Source organism: Balaenoptera borealis, assembly GCF_965194805.1.
Source record: "Balaenoptera borealis genome assembly, chromosome: 13".
Classification (NCBI taxonomy): Eukaryota; Metazoa; Chordata; class Mammalia; order Artiodactyla; family Balaenopteridae; genus Balaenoptera; species Balaenoptera borealis.
In genome coordinates this window covers 71,901,644-71,923,121 of record NC_138870.1, presented here as the reverse complement: position 1 = coordinate 71,923,121, position 21,478 = coordinate 71,901,644, and the positions used below count along the sequence as shown (strand labels likewise).

The 21,478-nt window shown below is 32.6% G+C and overlaps 1 protein-coding gene across 3 annotated transcripts in view; it reads right to left on the bottom strand.

The window, feature by feature from the left end:
• Positions 1 to 21,478, bottom strand: part of LRRIQ1 (leucine rich repeats and IQ motif containing 1) — a 304,399-nt gene that overhangs the window by 186,165 nt on the left and 96,756 nt on the right. For all 3 annotated transcript variants that reach the window (XM_082351784.1, XM_082351783.1, XM_082351785.1), the window contains exons 2-8: positions 17,866 to 18,010; positions 16,584 to 16,695; positions 12,340 to 12,431; positions 11,016 to 11,133; positions 10,257 to 10,480; positions 6,381 to 6,455; positions 1,011 to 2,648 (exon numbers count right to left, since the gene is read on the bottom strand). In XM_082351784.1, the coding sequence (XP_082207910.1) occupies positions 1,011 to 2,648; positions 6,381 to 6,455; positions 10,257 to 10,480; positions 11,016 to 11,133; positions 12,340 to 12,431; positions 16,584 to 16,695; positions 17,866 to 18,010 (2,404 nt within the window). The remainder of the gene's footprint in view (positions 1 to 1,010; positions 2,649 to 6,380; positions 6,456 to 10,256; positions 10,481 to 11,015; positions 11,134 to 12,339; positions 12,432 to 16,583; positions 16,696 to 17,865; positions 18,011 to 21,478) is intronic.

Here is a 21,478-nt window from a genome sequence, read left to right as displayed (position 1 = left end):
AAATTTTATAAACACATTTGAGTTTCAGGCCCCAGTTAAACATATGTATTTTAATCTTAAATCCTTTCTAGAACTTCACTATTTGAAATATTCTTTCCTGTTTTTCTACACATTTGTTAGTTTCTGTCTTATTTTTGATTGAAACTCTGTTTCCATAAACATAGAAAATTAGTAGCATTTGGTGACAACGACTTTAAATTTCAGGCATAGATGTAGCACGTTGATATAGCAAGTGACTAAATAACTCTGTTTCTATATAGAAATTCTACAGTCTTCCATTGTTGTAAGCCCTTCTTTCACAGCACTTGTGAAAACCACTTCAAGGAAATCCACTTCCTTCCGAAAGGAGCCACTAGGTGGTGTTGTGGCCCAGGACTAAAGCAAACTAACTCCTGAGTATCAAGCTAGGAGTTTCCTATTCTAATTCAGCTCTACATTCCCAGATGCCTCCATTCTTGGAAACCTAGTAATGGCTATAGGACCCTTGAACACAGGTTTCAAGACAAATCAAAGCTCTTCATAGTGCTTCACTGAAGGAAAAGATGACCTGAATACTTTTAATTGAGGAGATCTTTTAAGTGCAACCTCTCTCAAATAGGAGAAATATTTCCTTAGCAACTTCACTGATTAAGAGACAGAATTCTTGGATACAAAAAAAAGCAGACGCCAAGAAATAGAGAACAAACTAGTGGTAACCAGTGGGGAGAGGGAAGGGGGGAGAAGCAATATAGGGGTAGGGGATTAAGAGGTACAAACTACTATGTATAAAGTAAGCTACAAGGATATGCTGTACAACACAGGGAATATAACCAATATTTTATAATAACTATAAAGGGGGTATAACCTTTAAAAATTATGAATCACTATATTGTACACCTGTAACCTATATATTGTACATCAACTATGCTTCAATTAAATAAATAAATAAAATACGCCTTCTATTAAGATTTTTAAAGTTACATTTTAGTGAACCAATCACAATTCAATATGAAAAAAGTATTATAAAATACCTGCTGTAAAGTATTCCAAGGGCCACACTGAAGAATTTCTAGTGTACTCAAAGGGGGCATCACGTTGACTGGGCATTTTACAAGTCTCTTTCTCCTAACAATTTTCTTCTGTTGATTTTGCTTGAAAATTTCAAACCAGGGTTTAAATGATTTTATCCAAGCAAGCCTCTTTTCTTCAATAGAAAATATAAGTGTTGGCTCTGGTACAGAGCAGGTCACTATATTTTCACATTCAGTTCTATTTTCATGACATTCTTCTGGAATTTCTTTAATCTGAGACTTCAGAGAGTTTACTTCTTTATAAACCAAAGAGTTGTTTGCAGTATTGCCACCCAAATCTTCACAAGGAGCATCTCTACCTAAAATATAATTTTGCTTGTTTATTTTGCCTTCTACATTTATCATAGCATCATTGGTGTTAAAAACCAAGTTACTATTCAGAGCACTGCCTTTTGGGTTCTCCTCAGTTTCTTTAGATTTTAAATCAATTTCTTTTTCTTGTAGTGTTATATTTTCCCCTATATCTTCAGGATTTTCTAATTTTAGTGGTAGTGGTTTTTGTTTTATTGAAATCACTGAAATTTTCTTCATATTATTGTCTTCATATAATGTTCCATTTTGTTCTGATGTCTCTTCTTTTTCTACTTGTTGTATCTTATTCTGTTGATTATCATCGATTATTTTCTGTGCTTCATTGTTTACCTCATTAATTTCTTGATTATGTCCTAATATTATTATTTGGGTTTCTTGCCTCATAATCTCATTTATGGGAGGTTTCATGACTTCTTTTTGTGTTTGAGAGTTTAATTCTTGCAGCTGAAACTGTTCTTTCACATTTTCTTTTAGATCTAAGTTTTCCAATTGAGTCTTTTGGTCTATGTTTTCATAATTCCTTGCTTTTTTGACTGATTCTTCTGAGCATTGTTTTGCTAGGTTTTCATTTTTTTCTTCCGTTTTAAATACTGGCAAAATTGCTTGGCTTAATATAGGTTCTTTTAATTGCACTTGTATTGATTCTTTCAATACAAGCTGTCTATCTACATTTTCTCTCTTATTCGATTCTTCAACTGGCAAAGGGGGAGCACCTTCCCACTTCTTTGACTTTTCATCCCCTAGTCTTTTGGCTACATCATCCTTATTCTTTGATCTATCTTCGACAGTTAAATATTTGGCATTATAATCTCCGTTTTTTAATGCTCTACTTATTATTAGCTGTGTTCTTGCAGCTTCTCTTAATCTCAATTTTTCCTTCTTTAGTAGTTGCTCTCTTTCTTGTCTCAGGATGTTCTTTTTTTCTTCATATTCTTTTTCTCTCCTTTTCCTTCCCTCTTGCTTCTGCTTTTTTATCTCTTCTTCTATTCTTTGTTCCTCCTCTAATCTTTTTCGTTTTTCTTCTTCCATTTGTCGTATTTTTGCTTCCTTTTCCTTCCACTCTTGAGTTTTCCTTTTCTTACTTTCTATTTGTTCCTTTATGATTGGGCCATATTTTTGGTAGGCCACAAATGCTTTATATTTAGCTTGAATTTTTACAGCTGCATTATGCTGCAGTTTTAACAAACGCATTTTTTCTTTTTCCTGTAGCTCTTTAAATTTTGTTCTTTCTTCTTCCATTTGTAAATGCAAGTTTCTAATAAATTCCTAAAATAAAGTAAGATAAATAGTAGTCAGCATAAATTAAATGTGAGATGTTACTAAAGTATCATCCAAAATATAGTTTGAGAACAAATACTAAAACTGAAATCATAGTAAAGTCAATATAAAATTTACTTAGAGGAACTAAAGTAATTTATTTTAAAGGGTGTATTAATTTTTTAAATATTTAGGAGCTTCTATCAAGTTAGTAAGTTGATACTGTAATATTATGGCTATACTAAGCCACCCAGACACAGATTGAGGAACTCCTTGAAGATAGAAAGCTTATGAAATCAGAATGACACAGAGAAAAAGAAAGAAAAGCCTCAAGCTAAAATCTGTGTAGGAGAAAAGGACTTCAGACTTTCTGAGATGGGAGTTCTGATAAAGGAACTAGCACAGGGGTTGCAGAAGTGGGGAATTATTTTGTGACTTATAATAGCAGGAAGGTGAGGCAGTACATACAGATAAGCCTAGTTACACATCATATCCTTTCTCAACCATTAAGAAAGTTGATAAACACATTTTGCATTAAGTGAGATAATCTGGAGGTAGGTGAGAAAATATCATTGTCACTAATGTTCTAAAACAAAAGTAAACAGATCAACAAAATTTGGCAAATAGTTGAGAAAAACTAACACAAAAGATGTGAGGCAATAAAAATGCTTCAATAAGAAGATGGAAGAACCAATTTCTGAGAAAAGAGCTATTTAAGTAAAAATTAAAATAAAGATATTTTTGAGAAAAAAATGTGTAAACAAGAATAACCTCATATAAAAATGAAATGCAAGTCCTCAAATAAAAATATATGACTCACTCAAATAAAAAAATCAATATAAAATTGCTGAACAGCTGATTGCCTAAACAAAAACTTCAAAATTAGGTGTTTCCCAAAACAACATATAAAACACAAAGCTATGAAATATATGTCAGAGATGTTCAGGTGTAAAGAGGATCAACACAGAAACCTCAATATATGACTAATAGGAGTTCCAAAATGAAGAACTGAGAAAAACCAAAGGGAAGAGAATCATAGAAAAATACGTTTTCTAAACCAAAAAAAAAAAAAAAGGCCGTTAAGATACAGAGTTAACTTCACACACACATACAAACACACACACACACACAATGATGCACTCATATACTAGATACTAGCAATATTTCAGAACACTAAGGAATATAAGCTCCGTGAAGGCAAGCATTATTTTCTGTTTTATTCACCGCTGTATCTTGAGTACTTACAGAAGTGCCTGGACACAGTAGAAAACCAGCAAATATGTGTGGATGAATGTAAAAAGTGAAAAATCCCAAAGCTTCAAAAGAATGTAATGAAGGAGTATCAAATTTGCAATCATAGATGGCATGTGAAAAAATAAATATGCAATGGAGTTATATCTTTAAATTGTTAAAACTAAATGGTAATAAACCTGCATTCTGTGTCCAAGAAAACTAATCATTCAGTTTTAAAAGCAAAATAAAAGCATTTTCAATTGTGCAAAGATTGAGAAAATTTGCTGTCCAAAAGTATATTTTTGACAAGTATTTAGCTATATACTCCAGGAAGGGAAAACTGAGTCCAGAAAGCAGAGGAAGACTGGATTCAAAGAACACCAATGATCAAAGAAACCCTTAACACTTAGTACTTAAATTTTTTATTCTGTCTTCTTTCCATCATTTCACTTAAGGAGTCAGCTGTCAGCTTACTGCTGCTCCTTTTTAGGTAATGTGTCTTTTTTTCTGGCTGCTTTTAAGATTTTTCCCTCTTGTCTTGAATTTCAATACTATTAAATTCCCAGGTGTGATTTTCTTTGTATTGATTCTAGTTGGAGATCTTTAATCATCTTCAAATGTTCAGACTGATTTTTCTAAAACAATTGGAAACCATTTCAACTATTATCTCTTTACACATAGGTTCTGCCCCATTCTCTCCACTCCTTCCAAGATTACTATTATACATATTTTTTATATTTTCATTATGTATCACATATTTCTTGTGTACTTTTCTGCTTTTCCCATTTTTTTTTGCCCTCTCTGTGCTTAAATTTAGGTATTTTCTATTGACTTCCCTTCAGCTTCATTAATGTTCTCACCTGCTGTGTTAAATCTACTGTCAAACTTATCCATTGAAATTTTATTTTTATACACTGAACTATTCAACTCTAGAATATATACTTGGTATTTCATTAAAGATTCTAATTTTCTTTTCATATCACCTGTTTAATTATTTTGCTACTGCATGATAGTTATAGGTTGTTTTTTTTTTTTAACATCTTTATTGGAGTATAATTGCTTTACAATGGTGTGTTAGTTTGTGCTTTATAACAAAGTGAATCAGCTATACATATACATATATCCACATATCTCCTCCCTCTTACGTCTCCCTCCCACCCTCCCTATCCCACCCCCTAGGTGGTCACAGAGCACTGAGCTGATCTCCCTGTGCTATGAAGCTGCTTCTCACTAGCTATCAGTTTTACATTTGGTAGTGTATATATATATGTCCATGCCACTCTCTCACTTTGTCCCAGCTTACCCTTCCCCCTCCCCATGTCCTCAAGTCCATTCTCTAGTAGGTCTGTGTCTTTATTCCCATCTTGCCCCTAGGTTCTTCATGACCATTTTTTTTTTTTTTTAGATTCCATATATATGTGTTAGCATACGGTATTTGTTTTTCTCTTTCTGACTTACTTCACTCTGTTATGACAGACTCTAGGTCCATCCGCCTCACTACAAATAACTCAATTTCGTTTCTTTTTATGGCTGAGTAATATTCCATTGTATATATGTGCCACATCTTCTTTATCCATTCATCTGTTGATGGACACTTAGGTTGCTTCCATGTCCTGGCTATTGTAAATAGAGCTGCAGTGAACATTGTGGTACAAGACTCTTTTTGAATTATGGTTTTCTCAGGGTATATGCCCAGTAGTGGGATTGCTGGGTCGTATGGTAGTTCTATTTTTAGTTTTTTAAGGAACCTCCATACTGTTCTCCATAGTGGCTGTATCAATTTACATTCCCACCAACAGTGCAAGAGGTATTTTAATGGCTCTCCTAACTCCAACATTTGTATTACCTGAAAGTGAGCCACTATTGTCTTTTTTTTTCTTGTCATTCATAATGAACCATGTGTCTTCACATGCCTAACCAACTTTTTTTAATTTAGAGATGGACAGTATAAACATACTTTTTCAGGAATGTGTTTGTATAAATTTTAAAAAGACTTGGAAAAAATACAAAGATAGTTAATATTTTTAGCTACATTACAGGATTATGGGAAATTTTATCTACTTTTTACTTGTAATTATTTAAAATAATTTTATATAAAAACTGTGGAGTAAATTAAAGTTAAAACAATAAACATGTCATCAGGATCATCTTAAATATAAAGGGGTTATTTAACACATTCAACTAGTTGTGTTAAAGAAATGCAGTAACCTTTTATAACAATCCTCAATCATAATGAAATATTCGTAATAGTATGTTTTCTCAAAACTTAAAAGAAATTTTACAATTACAAGTTTATATAGACATATTCACTCATCGAACCAGTTTATTTTCCTTTTCAAGACATTCTATTTCAAGGAGAGTTTCTATAACTAAGGTATTTTCAAAACTTTAGTAAATTAAATCCTATACCAACTAGGCAATATTATTTTAAAATACCCATTCTAAGCATAGTAATTTATTTCAAATGGAGAATGATTATTGTGCTGCTTAAAAACAACAAACACATACCTCATGCTGTTTAAATTTCTCCTTCCATATTTTCTCCTCTTTATGAAGTTCATCATTCATCTTGTCCTGTTCTTGCTGAACATATGATAATATTGAAATATTATATTCAACTATCAAACAATATTATGTTTATTATGTATGATTCTTACGACATATATTTGTAAACAATGGTTAAAGATAACAACTCACCCAATGGTCCTCAGTTATTAGTACTGGGATAACAACTTTAATCCCAACCTGAAATATAATAAAATGATACCTAGGGTTCCCATTAGCATATAAAGATATTTACAATCTGGATAAGTCATTTTATTTATTTGAGTTTATTTATTTGTTTATTCATATAATAAAATGCATTGGCTAGAAATACTCCTGGACAATGCAAAAATTACAGATGATAATGTGTGTTAAGATGGGTTTTGCATTACAATTTTTTTCTCTCCACACCATTTCATTTAATTCACATAATAAATCAGTTCAGAGGGTAATTGTTTTCTTTCATTAACTCTTTATTAGCATCTATTTTGTTAAGGCTCTGCAGAATAAAAAAAAATCAGTAAAATATAATCCCCTCCCTCAAAAACTTTACCTTTAATAATATGGGAATGCAATCATACATTCACACATTGCCCCAAATTTAGCAAAATATGTTTATCACAAGATAAGAACTATAAGGATTATGGTAGGAATAGGTGCTATAATTAGAGGATCATGGAAGGTTTCATACAGAAGATTGTTTTTGAAATGACTAGGCTTTTAAGAGATTAAATAAACATTTTAGGCATTTATTAAATGTTTTTGAGCTAGGAAAATGATTACAGCTCTGTTTTAGAAAAATTATAAGGTTACATTTGATAGAATTAGAGAAAGTAAGTCAAGGAGACACTAAGGAGATCAGTGAAGTAGGTATTAGAGAAGTCCATGTGAGAATCAATGAGGACCTTCTGCAGATAGGATGGCAGGAGTCAGAAGAGACACAAACACAATGTAAATATGAAATGGTCATAAACTGCCAACTGACTGGATAAAAGGAAGCAGGAAAAGTTCTTTGGACATTATCTTATAGGAATTGTGGGAACTTTTGATGGCATTTAAGCAGGGAAATAACTTTTTTTAGAAAATAGTTATCCTACCAACTGCACTATGGTGCATGAGTTTACAGAATACAAGACCAAAAGTAGGGAGATCAATTAGAGAGTATAGTAAATATTCCAAGCTAGACATTAGGACATCCTGAACTATGGGGTAGCAGTAGACATATGGATGAGACAATGAATAATATAACAATATAATTAGAAGGAATAATATAATTAGAAGGAAGAGGATAATAAAAGAAAGAGAAGAGTTAAAAATGGTCCATATCTTTCTAGCTTCGACTATGATGATAGTGTAACTCATCAAAATAATGAACACCAGAGGAGGAGCACGATTCAGAAAGAAAGACAGTGCATTCAGTTTTAGATACATTAAGTTCTGAGTGTAGGAGAGTTATGTAGTTTGCCTATTTTTGTTATAACTATAGATTTGGTTCTGAACAGCCATAACTGTGTTTGAGATTATCAAGAGAGAAAATACATGGAGTAAGAAAAGAAAGAACAAAGGATGGAATCCTTGGTAGGACCACATTCAAGGAGAAAGAGAGAAAAAGAAGCCTAAAATAGATATCAAGGAAGAACGGCCAAACATGTAAGAAGACAGTCAAGGCAGTATGGTCCCACAGAAGTCAAGAGAAAAAGAAATGGTCAGCAATCAAATTTTTATTGGCATGAAATGCTAAAGAGGCAAAAATAAATACTGAAATAGAACCTGTGAGTATGGTTCTAGAAGCCATTGGTTATTTTTGTCCAAGCCACTTTAGAAAACATTGATTATTTTTGTCAAAAGCAGTTTCATTCACTGGGGTGGTGGTGGAAGATCCCTAGCAGATTTAGGATTGAATGAGAGATGAGGAAATGGATTGAGCACAAATAACTACTTCTTAAGAAGCCTGCCTATGATAAGTAGAGCTAAAGAGCAGCTGACGTGAGACATATAAAGGAAAATGATCTCATGATTTTTCTTTTGTTTTGTTTCTAGGACAGGAGAAAAGTGAACATGCCTATAAGCAATAAGAAAGGAGGAAGCTGTAGGGGTGTTTCAACATAAAGGAAAACTGGGGTAAGCTGGAAAATGATAGAATATAGAGCAAAGGAGGAAAAGCTAGCCTTTGGTAGAAGAAACCTCTCTTACTGAGATAAGAGCAAAGGCAAAAAAAAAAAAAAAAAAAAAGGCAAAAAGGCTACCACAGAGATTGATGCTAACTAGATGCAGGATGAGAAAGAAAAGGAAGTTCGTAATCGATGCAAAAATGTTATGTGATCATTTGCTAATAACGAGGAGGGAGGAGTTGGGTAGAACTCCTAAGGAAAGAGATTTACGACAGCTGTTTTGGAAAATGGAAGAGGAAGCTAACAAAGGACACAGAATAGAATTACTAAATAAGTAAATTATTTAGAAGCCATCATTATAAAATTACGGAATGGTCCCACTGGAAAACTTTTAAGCCCCAAGGTAAAACAAAGCGCACATTTAGAAACTCATTAAACCTACTAATGTCATATATACTTTTTAAATCATAATTTTATGATAAAGCACAAATTACTTTCAAAAAACAAGTTACAATTCTTCAAGGGTAGGGCCCTGGTGTTAAATCTCTTTTGTATCATCTACGCACATAGCTGAAAGCTTTGCCCTTAAAGTAGTCAGTGAATGTTTGTTACAAAACAAATAAAAATGGCAACTTAGCTGAACAGAATTTAAAAATCAGATGTTTTTTAGAAAATATTTGAAAATATCACTAACAACCAATAGCAATAATAACGTTTTACCACAAGCCAGCAAACACTTCTCCAAGAATCTACATTATATTCACTCCTACTCCGGAATTGAAAAAAAAAGCTTCTGACTTTTGGAAATGACTAATCTGGTCTGTGGAAAGGAAAATATAACTAAAAGAAAGCTAAACATTCATAGCTTACTATTAGAAAAACCAATGGCCAAGCTGGCTCGACAATATTATCACAGTTTTTAATTTATTTATTTTCTATATAATCAGGAAATGCAATGTACTCAACATTGGAGGCTTGAATACCCTGAACTGCCTATGTGACTACATGCTAAGGTTCTCTATATGGAACACGCAAACTAGTAAGTTGTGAGTAATATATAAGGCAACTTTAGTAATGTAAAACAAGAGATGTAAGTCCTGTCTGTTATCCATACATTCTAAGCGTCCTAATGGCCCACAGGTAGGTCCTAGAAATCCACCAGTTTCTCAATATGCCACTACCATGACCTGAGGATGAGGACCGCCTGAGGTGCAGCTGGGAGGAAACAGAAATGAAAACAACACAAAACTCCTTCACACCAAAAAATTTCTAGTCCCAGGAATTAGCTCAATTATGGGAATGAGGCACATACCATCACCTACATGGCTAAACCACTTCAACCAAATATGTTTTACATAATTGCTAGATATCAGACCACATAGCAAGGACATTACATGATTGAGAAAATTCTATTGCCCTTTTCTATGATTAGAAGGGTGTAAAAAAGTAACAACTTATGTAGTAAATATCAGCTTTTTTAGGACAATCTTTGAAACTATGAAGTTTCAAAGCAGTACCTGAAATTCTAATGAATTTCATGAAAACTAGGCAAGGAGTCCATATTAATACTGTTAATCCACCGTCAACTCCTTTGATTATTAGGACTAATTAAAACCCATAGAATGGAGCTAAATCCGCACCATAAACCAAAACATCAATACTGTTCAGAAGTAGATACTGATTTTAAAAAAATGTATGAAAAACAAAAATTAAAATTAAAAAAACTTACCTTCTGAATATTCTCCAATTTCTTCTTTTCAACTTCAAACTGTTTCATCCAGTAATGTCTTTTTTCTTCTTCTTCTTGAAACTGCTTTTCTTCTCTATCCCTCTGAGCTTTGAGAGTTTGTTTCTTTTGGTCTTCTAGTTCTTTCTGTTTGTCTTGCCAAGCCTCAAAGGACTGCCTACATCTTTCCTCCACTTCACAGTATCCGAAATTTATATCAGCATCATCTGTATTCATGAAGAGAAAAAATTTTAAATCAAAACAGTCAAAACTGATCCAGTGCAAAGTTTAAAAGTAATTTCAAAATAAATAAATAATGTCAATATATTACCAAAGTAAAAGTGATAGTATGCAAAATACATGAAAATTCCATTGCATCACTAAAGAAGTCACATAACTTGCCTTAAACTATTCCATAAGACTTCTATAAAAACATAATGTGTGTGTGTGCACATGTGTGTAGTTAAGGGATACATAAGGAACACAGTTAAGAGACACTTAAAAAATTCAGGTCTGGGTATATCTATTGCAGTCAGCTATATATGCGGAAAATGTTCAACTATATTTACATGAAGTTAAATTAAGAGTCATAAAAAAACTATGAGAACATGTAATTAAATAAGCATAGCAAGTACACAATATTTTTCAAATATTGTGACTATATTCTTCTAAATGTCAAAAGAAAACCGTCTAAATTTTTTCAGATAATTAAGGTCAATCACATAAAAATTATCATAAATATCACCAAGCAATTTAGTCCACCTGGCAAAACATGTTCATCCACAGGCAAATCACAAGGGTCAGGCTCTGGAACAGAATCAGGACTGCCACAATGAGTTTTACTTCTCAGAAATTCTTCTTTTTCTAGTTCAGATAACATCTAAGAGGTTAAAAAAGTACCAGTGATTAAAGAAAAACAAAATAGAGAGTAAAGCTATTATTTTAATAATGTATTAAGTATTTACATACACATATCTAGAACTTTATTTACTTCAAATCGCTCTCAAATACAATTCTATATAGCACATTGATAATTATTCTCTTTATGGTGAAGAAAAATGTTTTTTCCATGCAAGCGCACTGTGTTCTACCCTCCTAATGTTTTTCAGAATTCTAATTACTTTCTAATATTTACTCACAGTATTCAATTAAACTGCTTAATAATCATGTCAAAATGTTTCTACTAATATGTGTTTTCCTGCTAATACCTTTCTATATTTCTTATCTGCAGCAATAGCTCACATATACAAATTGCTAATATATTCAGTATGTTTTAAAAACAGAACTATTCTCTAATTTGCCCTGACTTACATACAAGTTATAATTTTGATTAATACTTTTCCATAATTATACTTCTATATATTCTAGCTTGAAAGATACAGGATATCTATTCCACTGAAGTAGCAATATGATAATTCAAAATTAATATATTTCAGGTTTGAGGGTTACCAAAAAAGAGAGTAAGAAACATACATACAAGTAATTTTCACATTATGCTAAATACACAGAGAGCAAGAATAGAGTAAGGTAAAATTAGAGTTGGGTAAAATGAGAAGTAAATATGATTTCAAGATGCTGAACCTGTGGAAGAGGTTTTCTCTTAAATACATTTCCGGGAGTTTCACCCAAAAATGCTAGGCTCTCCTTTACTCTTACTTTTTTACGGATGTTTCTGTTTTACCATTTTTTAAAAAAAAACTAACATAAGATATTCTACGTTTAAAGTTTCCACAGGGTATTTAAAGTCTCCACTGGATCATAGTACATTCCTAAGCAAAGTAATAATATTAGAGTATACTTCATTGTTTTCCTTGGAGTTTTTAGGGAAAAAATACTATTCAATATAGTTCTGCTCTCTTATCTACATTAAATTCCCAAGTATTGATGGTTCAAATCACTATTTCTAATATTTTTAAAGATTGAAATTTGTATTGTTTTATATTATATGCCAGAGGAGGAAATAAATCCAAAAATTATTAGCTTAAAATAATTTAATTTTTAAGCCAGTGAACTTTAAATGCTACATGAGAGGTAAAGGTAAATTTCTAACTGTAATATTGAGTACTTTCAGTCAAACAACATATACCTTCATTAATTGTTCTGGATTTTCTTTACATTCAGTTCGTAATTCTATCCTTAAATGCATATGATTATTAGAAACTGCTCCATAGTCATAGCCTATAAAGAGAAAGAAATATTATAACTTTAAATATTAGAGCAGGACACAACATGTTAAAATCCCAAACTATTTCATCATCCTTTAATCTCAAATTCTACCACAGCATATTCTTGATCAGTAACTCAAAACAATAGGAAAATACTGAAGAACAAAGAACATAGGAAATCTGTAATCTTTATTCAAAAATAAAAGTAACAGATTTTTAGAGCTCTTTATCACCTTTCATATTCTAGATTGAAGTTCATTTTCCATGTACACAGAATAATGCTGTGTTTAATATCACAATGACACCTTGATTAGAAACCAACAAAAGTTCAATTCTACCTGCCACAAACTAGCAGTATAATCTTGCAGCACAAGATACTGAAAATGCTTTAATAAAAGTCTTAATTTAAAAGATTATAATTACTAACATGTGAATGAAGTAAACTTTCATTCTCAATTTTTTGAGTTTTTGTTGAATTTTATTGTGTTTTTATCATCTGTGCAGATGTAGTTATGTTTCTTTTCCTTATTCAATTAACATGTTTTATCATGGTAATGTTCCCTAGTAGTAAACTATTTTTTACAGATGACCATTCTGCTAATTAACTGACTATTCACACCTATTTTGTCTATTATTATAGATTTTCGTTTTCAACACCTATTTACAACCTCTCTGGCATGTTTTCTTATGTGAGAGCTGAAAAGCAAAAATAACATTCTCCAGATGCCTTTGAAGCTAGGTTTCTGAGGGTGATTTATATTCTGCCAATTGATACATTTGTGTAAGTCTTCATTTTCATAAAAATATTATGTGTGAAGAAAGGCAGAGAGAGAGATTTTCATTTTTCTGGCTCAGACTATGATAGAGGGTGCTTTGGGTTGGAGACAGCAGTGTATAGTAGAGGATTAATGTCTCTGAATTTCTTTATTATATCAGCAGCTACTGCTGCAGCCCAGTTCTACAATGTACTTGCATGTATATTTTCTACACTTTGGATGTTCAGCTTAGAATCTGTTTCTTCAGTTCTATTAACAATTTTGTTATTTATTGTAATAGCTAGTCTCCAAAGATGTCACTCCCACACTTCCTGGTATGATACCCTGTGTAGTCCCCTCCCGCACAGAATCTGTGCTGACCCTATGTAACCATCAGGATGTAGTAGAAATGATGTTGCATGATTTCTGAGAATAAGTCATATGAATCTTTACAGGGTTCCATCTTAGTCTCTTGATATTTTGTTCACAGGATGCTCTTTCTCAGAATCCAGGTGCCATGCAAGCCATAGGGAGAGACCACATAAGTGCCTCCAGCTGACAGCTCCAACTGAACTCCCAGCCAACAATTAACATCAACTGCCAGCCATTTGAGTGAGCCATCTTAGAATTCCAATCCAGTAAAGACTTCAGATGACTGTGGCCCTAATCAACATCTGACTGTAAATGCATAAGAAATGCAAGCAAGAACTGCCTAGCTAAGCCCAGTCAACCCATAGAACTATATAAAAGATAACAACATACTGTTATTTTAAGCCACTAAGTTTGTTTTACACAAATACTCCCCAAAACCTTACTGCTTAAAGTAGCTAAAACAGCTTTTGTCTACAAATGAGAGCCCTAATCAGTACATCCATATTCATAAATAAAGTTAGCCTCAGTTTCTGTTATGTATGTGTATGTGAGGCTTGCACAGTTTTGTATTTAAAATGTGCAGTTTTTTATAAGTGAAATATTATATAATCTGCAGCTTTTTTGGTCCTTGATGGATTGGAATAATTCAGTTGCGAAATTATCCCTAGTTCCTAACGACATTTGAGAAGAAATCTCTTTCCACCTTCAGCCAAATTATTGATTTAATCATGATTTCTCCTTTATCAAGCAATTTTGATAATTTGAATTTTCTTAGAAAATTATTCTATTCATTGAGACTATCAAACTTATTTGATTAGAGCTATATACATGGGATCTTATAATTTTCTAAACCACTGTTATAATTGTAGTTATATAATCTTTCATGTAACTAATTTTATTTATTTATTTATTTATTTATTTATTTATTTATCCATGGCTGTGTTGGGTCTTCGTTTCTGTGCGAGGGCTTTCTCTAGTTGCGGCAAGCGGGGGCCACTCTTCATCGCGGTGCGCGGGCCTCTCACTGTCGCGGCCTCTCTTGCTGCGGAGCACAGGCTCCAGACGCGCAGGCTCAGTAATTGTGGCTCACGGGCCCAGTTGCTCCGCGGCATGTGGGATCCTCCCAGACCAGGGCTCGAGCCCGTGTCCCCTGCATTGGCAGGCAGACTCTCAACCACTGCGCCACCAGGGAAGCCCCACTAATTTTTTATAATTATATTTCCTTTGCTTTTTTTCATAATTAGGCTCTATACTTGCCAATATATTTAAAATACATTTTCATTGTATAAATAGTAAATATAAATAAGAAAACCATTAAAATCCCCCATAACTTGACTATAGATAAGCACTGCTAAAACCTGAAGGGTCTACATAAGTCTTACTATATCCTTTCACACAGGTATTCAGAACAAAAACCTTGGAGCCAAATTTCCTCTCTTCCTTTCATACAAATCCATCAATAAATACTTTTGTTTCTTTCTACCTTAAGAATGTTTTCTAGAATATGACTGTTTTTCATCATTTCTACTCAAATCACTCTCATCTCTAACCACACTACTGTGACAGTCTCATAGTGGACTCTTGCTACCTCAAGGCATCTTCTCTACAGTCTCCAGAATGATTGTCTCAAAATATGTCAGATTCTGTCACTCCTTACTCAAAAACCTTCATATACTCAGAACAGAATCCGAAGTCCACACCTTGGATTGATAAGAGCCCTGTATGATCTGACCCCTTATTTTCTTGGATGCAACCACAAAGGCTTACTATTCTTTGAACATATTACGCCCACTCAGTGTGCCTTGGCCTTTACGATTCCCTCTTTCTGGAACACCAGCCCTCTAGACATACACGTGACTCACTTCTCCTTCATTGAGATATCCCATGTGGCTTACTGTCTCATTTCAGTCACTACTTAAATATCACCTCCTCAGAGAGGCCTTCCTTGACTTACCCTATCTAAAATAGTAATCTTCAATCTCTATCCCCTTATCTTTTTTTTCTTTTTTTTTCGGTTGCACTGGGTCTTAGTTGCGGCAGGTGGGCTCCTTAGTTGCAGCATGTGAACTCTTAGTTACGGCATGAATGTGGGATCTAGTTCCCTGACCAGGGATCGAACCCAGGCCCCCTGCATTGGGAGCACAGAGTCTTAACCACTGCGCCACCAGTGAAGTCCCTATCCCCTTATCTTAAAATCCTTCCTTCATGGAAGTTATCATTATTGAAATATTACATATGTATTTATTTGTTTATTGTCTGTCTCCCCACACCAGAACATTAGAATAAGAGAGGACTTTTGCCTATTTTGTTCCCTGCTGCATTCTCAGTGGCTAGAACATATCTTTTCACACAGTAATATTTTTGGTACAAGTATCTATGAATATCTACATTATAGTTAATACTAATATTTTTATAAATGACATTAAATTTCATAATAATTTTAATAGTATATCATGAAACTCTTTACGTTATTAAACATTGTCTAAGCCATATTTTTTTAATGAGTGTATTGTTAGACACACCAATGTCCTGTTGAACATTTAGGTTGTTGCCATTTTTCATTATAAACTAAGCCAGGATTAATTCTAGTTAAATCTTTGTTCATTCTATTATTCTTAGAATAAATTTGCAAGAAGTAAATTTGCTCAGTTGAAGCAAATAAAGATTGTGAGGCTTTGATATAAATTATATTTTTCTCCAAAAATATGTATGAACTGATGCATCTAAAATAGTCCCACAATTAGTTTTCTTTTCTTTAACATAAAGTAATAGAATGTCTGGTTTTAATTAGGACTGGTAAAACAAATTGTTAGTGGCTAGTACTTACTTGAGACCTAAGGAAGGTAGCAAGTAAAACAAATGAATGAACTAAATTGAACAGACCAATATACTACGGATATTTTATTAGAGATAAATGCACATACCTGTATATGACAAGAGACAAGAACTTCAAGCAGTTTAATTTTCTAAATTATAAATTATTCAGTATTCATACTTACAGAAAACTTATCTGCCAAGCAGATGAAAACTGTACTTACTTAAAACATCAGTATCTTCCACGTCCTGAAGAATGAGCTCTTCAACAGTTTTACTCTTATTCTTTATGACGTTAATACAGTGAAGAACTGAGTCAGGTAATTCATCTAAATCCTAAAAATGTAAATAATGAAAGAAACTGTAAAATTCTTTACTAAAACTATGTATCAAAATCTGTTTTGATATGCCAAAAATTTGAGTAAAATGTGTAAATGAGGTAAAAGGGCTCCGTATAAAGAGCATAATCCAAACAAATATATTTGGTTAAAATTTGCTTTTAATTTTCAGGTGGTTATAAATTGCATCCATGATTCTGTTGGATCTCATATTCAAATGAATAATTTCAGAACTTTTGTCACACTTAAATTAGCTGTGAATAAAAAGATACAATAATATAAAAATATTATTTTCTCCAAAAGTATTATGTAGGTTATTGCAATCCTAATTAAAAATCAAAGTGTAACTGTTTTTTGAAACTTGACAAATGAGTTTTTTGGAAAAAGCTTAGTTGAAAAGATTTTGAAATAGCAAAACTACTAAAGGAATTTGACCCATTTTATATTTAAAAATATAAAACCACTATAGGGCAAAAATTAACACAATAATAGAAAAGAATAAATAGTCTTGGATAGATCATATGTATAACAACAAAATATATACAACAGATATGCCAAATCAATTGAGAAGAGGTGGATTATTCCATAAGTGACCCTGGGAATATTTGTTAAATATGTGCAGGAAAATTTTAATTAGATCTACTTTCTATAACATAGCTGAAAATAAGTTTCCATTGGATTAAGGATTTTTATATAAAAGAATGAATCCATGAATAACTTTTCTAGGCATATAAACATTGGAGAAAATACACAAATGAAAAGAAAATAAATGTTTGATTTCCAAAAAAGTAACTATTCTTTGGTCTAAAGATTTCACATACATTTTGCTTTTTATGCATATCTAATCACATTAGAATGCTCATGATTAAGTAAAAAAAGCAGGATACAAATATATACGTGTGTGTATATACATGTATATATACATACACATAATTATACATATAGTACAATCCCAATTTTGCGAAAAATGCACACATATACATGTGAAATTATAGGTAATTTCTACCTTCAATATATCTTTTATATTTAAATATCTACTAATATATATTGCTTAAAGGTGACCCTAAGGAAAAAATGAGATAAGTATACAAAACACACTGAGAAAAGTGATATTTCTCCTAAAAGGCTTATCCAGTTAAAAGGCTCAAAAATACAACACAACACTTACTGTATCACTATTATCACTCTGGGTTTCTGATTTTGAATCACTATCAAAATCATCTTTTTCCAAGGAAGAAATGCTGATTTTATCCAATTCAGCTTCTATTTCTTCTTTGAGCTTTATATCATCATCATCGTTGTCTTCCATCATCCTTCATAATAAAACACGAAACCATTTAAAGAAAACTGAAGAGGCTAAATGCCAGTAAAAACTATAGGTTCTTTAATGTGCCATACCAATCCAACATGCTCTAGGTAAAAATTTAGTTTAACATAGTTTTAGTTTAACAAACTTTTGTCACACTTATCATGGCTGTACTATATATTAAAGAAAATGTTTTCTCCCTATATTCATTCATTATTTCTTTAATGTTTTGACTACAAAATGATCAACTCTAATAGTACTCTTTAAATTCTCTAAAGGAAAAGTTACATGGAATGAACTGGCTTACCTTTCTGAACCAAGAAACTTCATACTAAAATTCATTTTCATGGTAATAATTAATGGCAAAATACCTCTGAACAGCTTGAGTATTCAGAGATTAAAATATTTATGAGAGAACAACCTATGTCTATATATGGTGAAACACGTGGTTAGTTTCTACTCATTAAATCAGAGTTGTTAATTCCACCAGATAGCCACATGTTTTTACCAACAATAACATGTTGCAATAATGGATAATACATGGCTTATAAGTTCAATATTTATTTCATTTAAATCTCTAATGCTTGTAATGGATATGGGTCAAGCAGTACATTGTAGTAGGTCTTCACATCATCATCGTTAACTACCATCATTAGCTTCCATGTATTACGCACCTGTGACAAACCAGGCACTAGAAGACACTTGAGTGATTGATAACTTAACGGGTTAAAGGTCATTATAGTCATTGTATAGATGAGAAAACCAAGGTCGGAAGAGGTTACTTAACTGTCCATAGTATGAAGCTAGTAAGTAATGGGAGCAGGATCCTAATTCAGAGATCCTGAATCCAAAGCCAGTGCTTTTCCCACTATCAAATGGTATCCAAACTCAGTCAAGCTCATTATCTGCCCAGCAATCCCTTGAACAACTTCTAGTCCAATAGTCTTCAAATTGCAGATGGTAACCCATTTGTGGATCAATAAATTAATTTAGTAGCTCTTGATCATCTAGTTTAAATGATAGGATAGAATAGGAAAAGTCAGGATAGGTCAAAAAAGAAACTGTAAGTGCACTACATATAATACAGGTAAAAATTGTTTAAAAAAACTTGTTGCAATTATAAGTACATGTATATGTATGCATGTGTGCATGATCTGCAATGTAAATTTTTGTTTGTTTATTTTACTGTGGGTCTTGGTAAAAAGAAAAAGATTGAAAAATACTGTACTAGTCAGCTTTTATTTTATTTTCCAGACTATTCCAAACTTTCATTCTTTCCTCCAGTCCCTTGCCTTTCCACTGCTGTCTTCTTCCTGGCCCTTCCTTCCTTTTTTTCTTTCCTTCCTTCCTCCTTCCTTCCCTCCTCCATGCTCTCTCTTCTTCCATCCCTCCTTCCACTCCCTTCCTCTTTATTTTCCATCTTTTACTCATTCATCTCAAAATCAACTTTTTGGGAGCCTACCAGATGCATCCACAGCAGTGCTAGGTGCTACAAATACACTGATTAAATAAGTAACCTGTTTTCATAGAGTTTACAGTCTAGTTAACAGAGAAAATGAAACATCCTCATTTTCCTATTTCTTTTCCTGAAGTCTCTTCTTACTCTAATCTTATTAGGAGAGGAGACCCTCTTCCTAATAAAGTGTAATCCTGTACTTATGCTCTGAATCTGACAACTTCTCACCTACTGAACTGTCTGCTCCATCCACTATTCCTTCTGTTTACTACTTTGCCATACATTTGTATTACACTGCCACCCCCTCCATAAACAGAATCAGTTCATTCCTATCAAAAAACAAAAACAAAAACCCACACAATACCTGTGCCTGTCCTTCCTCTAGCTATCGATATCACATATCTTTCTTTCACACGTAAATGATTTAACTCAACTGATCTCCATGTATTGCATACACTCTTAGGCATTTATCCCAGAGAAATGAAAATTTATGAAAATGAAATGAAAATTTCATTAATAAATGAAAATTTATTCTCACACCAAAACAAATGTTCACAATGGTTTTATTCATAATAGTCCCAAACTGGAAACAACCAAAATGTCCCTCAATAGGTGGATAGTTAAACCGACTCTAGTACCTCCATAACATCAGCAATAAGAGGCATGAACCATTGATATATGCCACAATACCAATTATTCTCCATGAATCTCCAGGGAACTACGCTTAGTAAAAAGCCCACAGCAAAAGGTAATAGACTATATGATTCCATTTATATAACACTTCTGAAATACTAAAATTTTATCAAAATGAGGACATATTAGTGATTGCCACTAATGGAGTGGATGGGATTGGAGGAAGGTGGTTATGGTGATAAAAGGGCAACATGAGAGATCCTTGTAGTGTTGGAACTGTTCAGTATCTTGACTGTGGTTGTTAATTAGTGAGCATATTCAGACGATAAATAGTGTATTACATAATACACGCACGAATACAAATAAAATTGAGGCAATCTGAATAGGATTAGCAGATTATACCAATATCAATATCCTGGTCGTGATATTACACTAGAGTTAACAAAACATTACCATAGGGAGACACTGGACAGAGTGTATAAGAGGTATTTCTGCATTATTTCTTTAAGCTGGATGTGAATCTATAATTACCTCAATAAAAGTTTATTTTAAAACATCCTAAGTACTAAGAGGACAGTTAAATAAATTATGATAAATCCACAGAATGAAATACTATACAAGTCCTTTAAAAAATGGGTACATTTACTGTACTCCTGTGGAAAGGTAGCCAAGAAGAAATAACTGAACAAAGGCAAGTGGCTGAAAACTACAGAGAATAACATCTCTTTTGCGTAACTACACGCATGTACACACACTTTTTTTAGACAGAAACTTTCTGGAAGAAATTGGGGAACTTTTAATTTTCGTTTCATACCTTTATGTTGAGTGATTTTTTTATCATGAATATGTATTATTTCTATAACTTTAAAAGCTAATTTTAAGATATTCAATTTCACTCATAACCTCCCTCTTCCAAAAGAAAACAAAACAAAACCAGGACCAGTGCAAAATGCTACCTGTAATCAAACAATTAAAATGCGATTCAAAAGCTTTGCTAGGTGGAAAATTAGATTTTTTTAAAATGGCTATAAAGCAGAATGTACAGATGCACAAAACTTTCTGTAGAAAGAAAGGCAGGAGAATAGGGTAAAGGAAAGAGACATTTTCATTATATGCCCCTCTCTGCTCATCTACTGGCTCTTTAGATCAGTCCTGCCCAATTACATATTTGAGCAACATATTTGATTTTAAATTTTGTAGTAGCAAATTTTTAAAATGTAAAGAGAAACAGGTGAAATTTTAATAATCTATTTAATTCAATCCAATATGTCCAAAATATTATTTCAACATATAATCAATAGAAAATTATTAATTATAAGGCTAATGTAATTACAAAGTTTACATTTTTTTTTTGTAAAATAATTCTTCAAAATCCGATGTGCATTT